At 42.6% G+C, this 12352-nt stretch overlaps 1 protein-coding gene across 1 annotated transcript in view; it reads right to left on the bottom strand.

Annotated features, from left to right (window-relative positions):
* Positions 1-9056: 9056 nt before the first annotated feature.
* LOC145406463 (uncharacterized) overlaps positions 9057-12352 on the bottom strand; it is a 181794-nt gene continuing 178498 nt past the window's right edge. Inside the window, exon 5 of the mRNA XM_080277618.1 lies at positions 9057-9431. Coding sequence (XP_080133744.1) covers positions 9060-9431 — 372 coding nt within the window. The 3' untranslated portion in view covers positions 9057-9059. The remainder of the gene's footprint in view (positions 9432-12352) is intronic.

The following is a 12352-nucleotide window of genomic DNA, read 5'->3' as shown; positions in this document are numbered from 1 at the left end:
CCCCGACGAAAATTTCCTTAATCAGAATCGGCTTAACTGATTAACTTCCTAACAAACTAACATCTGCTTTAGATAGTGAACTTGAACAATTAGAAAGTACGTACTTTATGAGAGAGAGAGAGAGAGAGAGAGAGAGAGAGATGCATACAATGGATATTAATCGGAGTATTTGAAGATCCTTCAGTAAGGTGATGTCTGTTCTTAGTTTATTCTTGCAATAAAAGAAGACTTTATCCAGTTTAGAAGCTAGCTCTTGTAGCTGTTAGATGCTGAGGGCTATATCTAACCTTCTGGATCTGGGAAAAAAAATCTACGGTTAAAAGTAACGTCAGGATTTGGTTGGAATGAAATACTAGAGTTATCCTGAGCATGAGTCGGTCAAAATGAGATGGTGGTTTTCGTGTTGAAGAGGTTAGCCAATCATCAGCCATCATGCTACTGCCTCTGGTGTCCCGGTGGCCAGTGAGCGTGCGAGAATAACAATGCCACGCCCCTCATTAGCCTAGGGGTCATTTTGAGCAAAGTGTCGGTCAATACCACGCTGCAAAGGTGTGTGAGTGGAGCGGAACAGTGGAAAAGTATTGTGTGTGTGTGTGTGTGTGTGTGTGTGTGTGTGTGTGTGTGTGTGTGTGTGAGACACAGATTCACTTTCTCGCAAACATTGAATTGCCAACAAAACAAAATTTACATTAGCACTTCATACCCTGAACTCCAAAACATTTTCAGGCCTACATCCGTTTGTGAATCACTGAGTGAGAGTTGTGGATCACTTCTCCAGAGCCAAGGGGTGGTGTTTCTCAACTATATGGATAATTATTCTTATCGGTTCGTAGTACACGATAACGACACGTATCGTAGAACTGCCCACTTTTATCAGGCATGTGTGCAAGGAAGCCGCAACACGAATGATTCGTAAGAACTTTTGAATAAAAAAAAAGGGGGGGGGATGTTCAAGACAAAAAAAAAATTTACCGCCTGGTGATTGTACAGAAAGCCAGTAACGTTAGATTTTAAATAATGCAGGATAATATTCGCATAACCAATTTCTTGGCTGATGCTTTGATTTTCAGATAATTTGTAAGCAGTTACTGTATGCAGTGAATGAAATGGCAGTATCGTCTTCACTTTTTGCATTCCCTCTTTTTATACCTTTCAAAACTTTCCTTACCTCTCTGATATAACGCTAGGGATCTTTGTGTTGATCATATTTCTTCCCCAGTAGACTCTTCAATCGTGACAATAACTCTGGTTTAGCTGTGCACAAATTTTTTTCGTAATTTTCGTCGCATGTTTTTCTGGCTACCACTCCACAGAGCCTTCCATGCTGTTACCCTCCAGAAGCGATATTTGGTTTTACTTATGCATAGTACCAAAATGTGCTGCGAGACTTCATTTCTAACATACAGTAATATACTTTTTGTTTTGTTCGTAATTAACTGTAGGACATCTTCAATCTTTTACGCTGATTTTTAAGTTTTGCCTCTTTCTGATCTTTTCTTGACCAAGTTGTCATTGTTCTTTCCTTGCTTTAAAAATTCCTTATTAGCTGATGGCGGTTTACTACATTTTTTTTAAAACTCTGTTTTTTCCAAGGATGCGTTTCCAAGGGCGACAAAGTCACACCAAGAGATTCTTGGTATCACATATTATGAAGGTCAAACTCCCGCTATGGCCAGTCATTGCTTAGGACCAGGACAAGGACTTGTGCCTTGCGAACAGTGGCTCTTGACAGTCTGGTGGGGAACGCTTTTTGTCATTCCAAATACCGAACCAGTCTAATATGCTTGTACCTGACCAGAACAGCATTACTGATAATGAAGTATAGGAGTTTTTCTGCAGGGAGGAGCATTGTTTAGTCAAAATTCAGTACAGAATAGTGGTATTTAAGTAAAAACATATATCCATTGGATTCAGAAGCCCAGATCCATTTAGAAATTCATTCAGGGATCATCATCTCTCTGAGAAAGGCAAAACTATCTTCTTGTTCATCTTTATCCTTTTTGTCCAATCAGGAGCGTATTTTTTTTTTTTTTAATAACAGAACAGAGGAAGGAAAAAGAAATGAAGAAGAAAATAATAATCCATACACCAGATAACTGGCGTCCTCCATTCATTAAAAAATCTACAGTTTGACGTAAACAGCAGTAGGTTGAAGTCTGAGGGGAAACAACTCCGGGGAAGTGAGTTCCAGAGAGATGCAGTTCGGGGAATAAAAGAATTCTGATAGGCAGAAGTTCAGCAATATGGCTATGTGACATTCCAGTCATAAGCGCTATCAGATGCCCGTGTAGCACGAGGGAAGGCATGGAGAGGTGGCACAATGGATGCAACTTCGTCTGAGCATTTGCCATAAAAGCATCAGTAAAATAATGCAAGGGAGGCATAATTCCTTCTTACTGGTAGGGGACGTAGTTTATTTGTAATAGCAGGGTTATTAATAATTCCAATAGCTTTGTTCTGAATTTTGTCTAGTTGTTTTAGTGCAACCTCTCCACATCTGTTCCACAAGGGTGAGCAATATTCTAGCTGAGAGCGCACATGACTCTTATAAATCATACAAGGGGTTTGGGCTAGGTTATTCAGAAAAATTGTTGCACAGAAGGATATTGTAAGGAAATTAGATTGTAAGAAGAGAGTTAAGATTTGAATTTCAAAGACTTTCCTGATGGATAAATGGAAGAGTGACTCATTTTCATTTGACATTACAATGATAAGTGTCCTGCTTTTGTGTGCCTCCTATTTCCAGAACGAAATAGGAGACTGTTTGTGATATTAAGCGTAAAGTTAGAAAGCTGCTGCTGCTGCTGCTACTGGTTATGATGATGATGATGATGATTTGATGAGTCCATAATGTTTGTGGTGGTAATGAGACACAGGGTACGGAAAATTCTCGAAGATTATTACGGAATGTCATATCGGACTGGTTGCCTTTCATGAAGAGGAGGTTTCATATGTGCTTACTGGACTCATGTGTAAATATGATGTCATACACATTTAGTCAAGTAATGTCTTTCTTTGGATGATCGTCAATGCGATATGCATGTACTTCTACGCAACGTACCTTAATAACTCTTGGTAATTTCGCATTAAGTGGTAGGTGGTGGCGACCATCATCCACTCACTTGATGCAGTGCTGCCTTCTTCTTCCTTAGCCTTTATCATTCTTTTTCTGTGCCTGCCCTCCTCTCTTCCTATTTCTCCCATCTTTTCTGTCACTACTTATTGCTTTTCTCTGCGTTACAGGCGGCTTTACATTGAGTGACAAGCCAAATGGTTTCCTGTAAGCCAAGAAACCATTTCAACGCTGGGTGGTAACCATATAACCAAATCATACGTGCTCCCTACGTTCAAGTGGGTTGGTGGAGGGTTAGTGCCCCTCCCTGTAAAACAAATAACTCAAAGTCAAATGGCCACCCCGTACGGGATTATGGCGTCTGGTAATAGATAGATAGATAGAATTTCGCATTATTAGTTACCTTACCGTCAATTCGTATACTTGACAAGGCATAAGCCTGTACAATCCTTTAATGTAAACACACACACACACACACACACACACACACACACACACACACACACACACACACACACACACACACACACACACACACACACACACTAGCGTTATAAGAATCTGTTTATTTGAGGCATTTCCTTATGCACCAAAAATTCAGTTCAAAGTATTGCTCTTGAGGCTTGTCTATGCCGACACTGACAGTAACTTTGTGATTTGAGTAAAGGTATTGTATGGAGCGCAATATTTTTACTATCCGTGATATAGGCATGCATATCTTGTCCCATGTGAAGACTAAAGTGTTCAGTGTTATGACTAGAAAGTGGTTTGTTGTATGTTCATTGCATGTGATTCATTATTCTGAACGAAACAATTGGTAGCCAAACGGTATCATCAGTGGCTCTTGACAGAATACAATGTAAAACACTTGATTAGGCACATAACATGTTTATATTTTCATCTGTATAAATCCACACCTAAGTTCACTGCAGGAATGGACCTCCACCTCGGAAGGAGAGTGATAACCATAATTAATCATTCCTCATGCTGGCAAAATGCGAATGGGAAAGGGGTGTTTGTAGGAAAAGCGATACGTGTGAAAATTGGAGTGCTGTAATGGTTATGATCCTGCGTGCCAGTTTGCGGATGACACTGGTAGAACCGACAGGGCGCGTAATCGGTAAAACCAGCAGGGCGCTGGCGTGTGCAACCATATGAAAGGACATACTACCACTGTCCATTTAAAATGTGAGATGAGGGATGTGCTCGAACCTCCGACTGGGGACTCACGCATTACGAGATTCTACGCTACCACAGAGCCATTGCATCCCCAAATAATGTCACTTTTTGTATAATGTCCACTGTGGAGTGTTACAAACTATATAATACGTGTAGATAGGAGTTGATTATGAATAAGCTATCCTTTAAGTCGTGTTTTTTCTACCATTCCTGTTTTTTTCCTGTTCACTTTTTATATCGAGAGAGTTCTAACACAAACGAGTGTAAAGAGGGCTAAGGACTGTGATGGATAGCATGATTTGTACAGTACGGTATACAGTACTCCACACATGAAGCGTACCGTGGTCATCAGTACGAGCCTAACCAAGGGTACAGTCAGCGCTCGGAGGATAGTATCATGCAAAGATGTTACTTTCTTTACAGAGAAAGTGAGAGGAAGAGGCTGGCAGAAGATCAGATGGCAATATAAAATTCTGAGATTCGTTGGGACTGGATGGAACAGGATAACAGCCAGCGGATAAGAGTTGAAAAAAATAGGAAAGGCCATTATCCTGCAGTGGATTGACTCAAGGCCGATGGTAGTGATGAAAGATGCAAAACTTTTCGTAGCTCATAAGTAAATAAAAATGTCACACGTAGCTTAAACACTAGTTCTAAAGTAGTTTATAATAAGCCATACTGAAGCACATAATGATAATCCTTTCAGTATGATGGTCTTATTTCTTTACCACCACCAGGCCAGTTTACTTTTGGCTTTGGAGATACTCCTCATAATAAGGGGCTACTGGAGATTGTTTCTAACCCCTTCATCAGGCACTGTTTTCCCACAATCAGGTAAAATAGCGAGGAGGTAGTAAGAAGAAAAGTATGTCATTGTATTGAAGGGTTCATTTCTTTTACTCTGTGTCGTATTTCAGAATGTCTGGTACCGAAATAAACTAAACAGGGACATTTATTTGACCTTATTCTGCCCACTTTCTTATGCACTAAATAAATAGATCAAGGAAATTTACGTTTCATCCTAACCAACGAATATTATATATGGAATAGTGATAAACGGCGTTTCATTATACAAATCTTTATTAAATCAAAACATAAATACTGTGATGCCATTTGTTCTATACACATTTTGTTTAGATTTCGTGTTCGTTGTGATTTTGTGGTAATGTAAATTTTCTCAGGGGTTTAATGGATGCTGGAGAAATGAGTTTAGTTTAGTCGGGGAATCACAGAAAATGGGAGGGTTGGGGAAGAGAGGGAGAGAACTGGGAGAGAGTGATGAGAAGGGAATTCATAGGAAAGAATCATGGACGAGGAGAGGATCATACGAAAGGAGAGGGGTGGGTAGAAGTGTTGAGAATGAATGCATAAGGAGACTGGGGAAGAGAATCTGAGAGGAGAATCACAAAAGAAAAAGATAGGACTTGGTGAGAACGATGAGAAGACGGGAAAGGAGGGAGCAGGGAGGAGTATAGATGGAGTTATAAGAATGGGAAGGGTTGCGCAAGATGTTTTAGAAGGGGATTCATAGGAAAGAAGAGAAATGGGAAGAATATAGAATGTGAATCATATGAAAGATGAAAGCTGGGGAAGGAAGTTTAGTACAGGGAGTCACAGGAGAGAGGAAGGCTGGGGAAAAGAATTCAGTATGGAATCATAGGAAAGAAGAAGAATGATGATAAGATGGGAAAGGAGAGGGCTTGAGAAAAAGGGGGCTGGCGAGAGAGGGAAGAGCTGGAGTAGAAAGGTGGGGCATGGGGAAGAAAGGAGAGGGCGGAAGAAGAAAGGGGATGTCTAAATAAGAAAGGAGAGGGCTGGGGAAGAAAGTTATAGAGGGTGTTTGAATAAGAAGGGAGAGGGCTGGGAGGAATGTTAAGAAGGGGACGAATCAAAGTTTATAAGTTTTCAAAAATCACAAACGTTGTACTTACAAAGTTATGAAAATTCGCTCTTCTGGGGTTTTATAAGGTGTCTATTCGGTAATGTAGGAAATATGGCACAAAAGGAGACAAACAAGTCATTCAGAGAGGTTAAGATAAACAACATTTGTGGAGGATGCTTTCTCTAAGTATTCTCTTAAATAAATATGTATAAATAAATCCATTAACATTTTCTTCATCACAATAAAAAATGTATAAATCATAGTTAAAGAATTTGCTATACAGATACGATTTTTTCCATATTATCGAACAGAATTGTGAACATTGTTTCCTTAAACTTCCATGGCCGGAACACAGATTTTAGGTCATTCTTTTGTCAATATTATGGTTCTCTCGATTACAGTTACAGGAAGCTGGTCTCTCCCTCTCATGCTCAGCAGAAAAACAATATTGTTACATGAACTGACATCAACACTGAGAGCTTCAGAATGTGTGTGCATGTTTCTGGGTGTGGATGGAAGGCGCTAACATCCAGCAGATTGAGGTCAAATAGATTTGAGGTCACATCATTAGTTACATAAGAGGATGATGTGTTATGTGGCATGATGATCTCTATTATTTTTATGAGAGGCTGATGTGTGAAGTTATTGTTTGAACTCTGTATAAGTATTATGAGAGACTAATATGCAATGTCGTGGATTAATCTCTCTCAGTCGTATGAGAGGCTGATGTGTAAGGCCGTGGTTTGATCTCTCTCTTAGTCGTATGAGAGGCTGTTTTGTGAGATCGTGGTTTGAGTTAGATCTCTCTGTTAGTCTTATGAGAGACTGATGTGTAGGGGGTTTGTTTGAACTCTCCATTTGCCTTTATGATAAACTGATGTATAAAGGTGTAGGTTGATCCCTCTCTTTCTCACCCCAGCCACGCACGACGTCCAGAAGCGTCTCTTCAGTGCCAGCAGTTTGTTCCTTACAGCATCATGCAGAATCTCTCATTGCTATGTTAAAAACAAATGAGACACTTCACAGAGAAAGCATCGTCGCTCACTACATAAATATTCCAGAAACCACAGAAATTGGTTACCCTGGCCAGGAGTGTCGTTCCTGGCGGATGTACAGGCAGACGTGGGTGAGTGTGGGTATTGGTGTAGGTTAGGGTGTGAATGTGGGTATTAGTATGGTTTAGGGTGTGGGTGAAGGTGATGGTGTGCGTGTGTGCGCGGGTGTGAGTGTGAGTGTGGGCGAAGGTGAGAGTGTGGATGTTAGTGTGAGTGTGGGTAATGGTGTGGGAATGGATGATGGTGTGGATGTGGGTTGTGGCGGGATGTAGCGGGAGGTGACATGCAGGGGCGGAACCAGAATTTATTAAGGGGAGGGGGGCCAAAACTTTCTTACCCACTGATGACAAAACACTCATTAAGGTCAAATTTAAACAACAAGGTACTGGATTATATGCTTGCTTATCACATCCAATACTTTTTTTTTTTTTTAACCATTTAAGGTTTTTGTATATGTAAGCTGTGTGTGTTAAGAAAAGGCTTTTTTTTTTTTTTTTTTTTTCTACTGGAGGCCTGGAAAAGTATACGGCTCAAGTGTAGGAACGGAGAGTCTCCCCCCCTCCCCTCTCCCTCCTCCTGGATCCGCCATTGTCAGAGGTGTGTTGGTGGACACCATTACCCATTGTCTTCTCTCCCAGACTCTTCTTTTCTTCTCCCTCTTTCCATGCCTTCCTCCTCCATTTCTTTTCGACACTTGACAGTCCTTTCTGCTCCCTCTCTCCGTGTCTTCTTATCTTTCCTCTTCCTCCACAACCCCTCCCCACCTTCTCGATCCTCATACACCCTCCTTAACACCCGGAACATCTTCGGTTATTGAACACTGCACTGTACAACAAAGCAATTATTCTAAAGACTAATTTGTTAACTAGTTTTGTGATTTTTTCCTGTGAAAACGTTAATGGCCAGGGTAATACAGTAGGGAAACACGTTATAATAAAAATAGCCGACTAGTAAATATAGAGATAAACAAATTTACATTCAGTGACTTATCTACAGTTGGCTGTCGCCCTGTACACACACGTGCGCCAACTGACACACGAGGTGGCTGCCTGGCGGGCCCACCACCCCCTGCGCTTTATAGCGTTTCATGTTTTACAAGTTATTCACTGTTTAGTAGATGCTACTAATATCAGAAACTGACTTTAAAAGCCAGGGGTTAATTTGAATTTCTAAAGAAGGGACTTCGAAGTCCATGCTTGTCACTGTGCAGCGGTGAAGAGGAAGATGAGGACTGCTGAGCCCAGGCCACCACCAGCTGCTGCCCAAGGGTATGTGACCCACCCGCTCACACACACACACACAAACACTCTGATCTAGTGCGCACAGAGCTCGGCCGAGTCATGGCGGTCACACCCGCTCTGGGCTGGGTAGTTGCACTAACGGCTTAGTCCTGCAGTACCCGCGAGGCATGCTGTCCCACACACACCTCAAATAAATATGACCTCAAACAGACAATAATCACAGTGTCAGTGGAATGAGGTGAGTACACTGAAGTTTTGTGAGTGTAACAATACACTCTGGACACACTGCCTATCACTAGCACCTGAAAGACTTGGACGCCGGCTGGGCTGTGCAGTTGGTCCGCGCGACGGCTACGAGCACCGCATCAGGTGGCGCCCGATGACGTGGGTATATGGTGGGGAGCCATGGGACCAAGATATCCACTCCCCATCCCTGCCTCGCTGCAGGCCTGCCCCACCCCGCCTCTTACACCGCTGGACACGTCCTGGGCGGGATAAAGGTGGGCGCCGCTGTAGGAGGGCTGCGGATCTGCCGCCTCCATGGGCTGGGCGGCAGAAGTGAAGGCAGCGACGCCCTCGCGGCTGAGGCTGGCCAGCAGGCTGCTGCGGCCGTCGGCGGAGGCGTGTCCCTAGGCCATGGCGCCCACTATACTGTTTGAGGACGAAAGACCTAAACTCGACGCGGAGGGGATCTGGATCTGTGAGGTGGAGGAGAGGCCAAGGCTGCCTAGACCGCCTGACATGGCCGACATGCCATGCATAGGTGGCGCTGACATGAAGCCGCTGGCCATGGAGGAACCATGCATCTGGCCGCCGTACATGTAGTGTGACATGGACCCGAACCCGGACCCACCAGTCCCAAAACCTCCAAAGCCACCCTTGTCCAGCGGCTTTAGCATGTCCGGGAACCCCAACATACCCTTCTTCTTTTTCGACTTGGAGCTCAGCTTGCGATTGCGAGTCTGGATGCCCTCCTTCTTCATGGACAGCGGCCGAGGCACCTGAAACAGGATATAAAATCAGTAAGAGCTATTGTGAACATGGAGGATTATTCTGAATATTATCATGGCCCATTATTCAAATGTTCGCATGTATTTGGAGTGGGGAAATTCAACAGGGCTGTTTGATCTCTGTGAATACTAATCAGACGCGAAATCCTTAAGTAAGTAGAAAGCAGGAGTTCTAGACGTTCCACTCCCGTCCCAAGGTGTCGCCATTTACAACACAAGGAATGCTTACATAAAGTTTTCTATCACTTATGACGCCATTATTTGATACATGAGCAATACGTGCGGCGCTACCTGAGTAGGAAGTCACATATAGGTGTCATAATGTGTATATTCTATCCAGACACAAACTGGTAGCCGTATACCCATACTCATCATCATCCCGACCCTTTTCAGCAACTGAGTATGGGGTGTGGTGGGATTCAGAAATAGGGAAAGAGAAAGCATATAAGAGAGAGGAGGCCTACTGTACTAACAGCAACGTGCAGTGAAATGGCCCGCAAATCATTCAGTCCATCCATCCACCCATCATCCAATCCTATGTTGCCCCATGAGGAGCGTAGGAGCCCGGGGTTAGGCAAGTTGGTCCTGGCATTTAAGATGACAGAGACCAGCCTCAATCATCCCTGACTGGCATTACTTGAGCAATAAACCCCAACCACCCGTTAGATATAAACCTTCACCGGCTCAATCCGATTGGAGCACCGTTATTGCCCACTAAACCACCAGGCGCCAAAATTTGGTTATATGGTTACCACCCAGCGTAGTAAATGATTTCCTGGTGTACAGGAAACCATTTGGCTTGTCACTCAGTGTAGAGTCACACACAGGCAGAAGAAAGAGGAAAGAATGAAGGAAACAACGACAAAGAAGGATAGAGGAGAGGAAAGGGCAGAGACCTGAGAGGAGCATTACATCAAGTGAGTGGATGGTGAGCGCCCCCACCTACCACATTCAAACCTTTTTAATCTTGACTCCACCTGAAAAAAAGCATAACAATCTGCACGTTTTTGTACTTCCTTTTACAGATGGAATTCACATACATTTCCCAGAAAATTATTCCACATAGTATCAAGTCAGAAAGTGCCAAACCCGTGTCATGTGCTCCTCTGTACATCCTTCATTCATCCATTTCGTTCCCTCGTCAGTTACCGCACGCTTCCCAGTTTCGCGTACCCGACACGGGGATCTATCATACGCGGCGGCCTCAACCATGACCAAAACCTCTGTTGCACGATGCTGACACAGTTGGCACGGGCTGCTCTCGGATGAAACTCCAGAGATCTTCGGTGTTCACCCATATCTGCCTTATTTCGCCGATTTCTCCAACTTTTGTGACATATTATTACGTGTATAAAAGCACTGTATCAGGAAACCATTGAAAGTGAAATAGCTAAAATATGGTAACAGTAATAAACACCTACGAGAGAGAGAGAGAGAGAGAGAGAGAGAGAGAGAGAGAGAGAGAGAGAGAGAGAGAGGAACCAGACGGAGAAGGGGTGTGGCACTAGAAGGGATAGAGAGAAGAATAAAAGTAATAGAAAGAAGATATGTATTAAAATAACTGCAGCTAGTATTTTTTTTTTAATCATCTCCATTGTCACTTTCTAATATCTGTTTTACCTTATAGTAGGGTATATATGTCTTCAGAAAGCATTAAGTAAACAAGCTGGGGCCACTAATGATCTTTATGGGGGAAAGTAGGAATTGGGCTCGAGATATGGTTAACGCATAAGCTCTATATAATGGCTTAAAGAGATCGAGCTATTTAGAATCTGCTGCTTTTGCGGAATATCAGGTTAATGTATTAACTGCGTAACTTTTTTTTTTTTATTGCTTGGGGGGGAGGAGTGGAAGTGGGGGTTACGCTTCAGATGTGGCTATCACATTAGTTTTTGTATGCACTAGACCCAGTTACTCCAGTTACGAGTACATGGAATTGTAGGTTAACAAATTAGCTGAATACAGTAACTGATGGACCTAAGTATTTAACTTTGTCATTTTTCATACCTAGACTTCGCACACATTCATTTGCCATCTCCATTGACCTTCTTCGTATGTTACTGCACCTCCCTCCCTATATTCACATTTGCTCACATATGTAGACACCATCCTGTATGTATCCACCCTTTGCATGGAACCTTACCATGTAAACGCATTCTCTTGTCCCTTATTATCAACAGACTTCCCTTCTCCACAGACTTTATTCCCTTCAGTATTTGAGGCTCCCTGTCACCTCTTGCTTACTAGGCTTTCTGTGCGTCTCACGTTAATATTTTCCTACGTGGTTTTTGCTAGCTGTGCTGATATTAGAACGACTTAAATAACACAAGAAAATATTAAAGCTTAGCTAATGTGTGAAATGAGTAAGTTGGAGGTGCTAGACAGCCTCCCAAACTTATGAAAGTACTGCCATAACGATTCACTGTTTGTCATGCACTGTACGCAAGACACACATTTTTAAACAGTCTCATTTCTTCTGCTCTTACTGTTACGTTTCACACCTACTTCGTATCAGTCTCACACTCTTAAGTGAGCCCAAAATATGCCGGATATTGAAAAACACACCCAACTTTGATGCTGACATCGGTTTTTCTTGTATATGCATGTAACTGTGAGAAAGTTATTCGGTCTTAGGTGTAAGTGGAGACTGTTCCAAATCCTTTTACCACGAGAAACCTTCTCGCAGCTGAAGAGGACCTTCTCTGGGGGCGAAAGCTAATTCTCTCATGGTCGGGGCTACTCTAATACTCTAAATCAGCTAACACTACGCGAGTTAATTCAGATAAGATAGGGTCACTGGATCCTGAGAATATTAATACTTGTCTCATTAACCTTTATATGGCTGCGACAATTCAAGTATTCCATTTCAGGTAACGCCTGAAATGAGTCATAGTATCCTGAGAGTGATGAGA

Source organism: Coenobita brevimanus, chromosome 70 (genome assembly GCF_032717465.1).
Source record: "Coenobita brevimanus isolate Jiangsu-jjx chromosome 70, ASM3271746v2, whole genome shotgun sequence".
Lineage (NCBI taxonomy): Eukaryota > Metazoa > Arthropoda > Malacostraca > Decapoda > Coenobitidae > Coenobita > Coenobita brevimanus.
The sequence above is the reverse complement of the archived record's forward strand: the minus strand, read 5'-3'. Positions and strand labels throughout refer to the sequence as shown.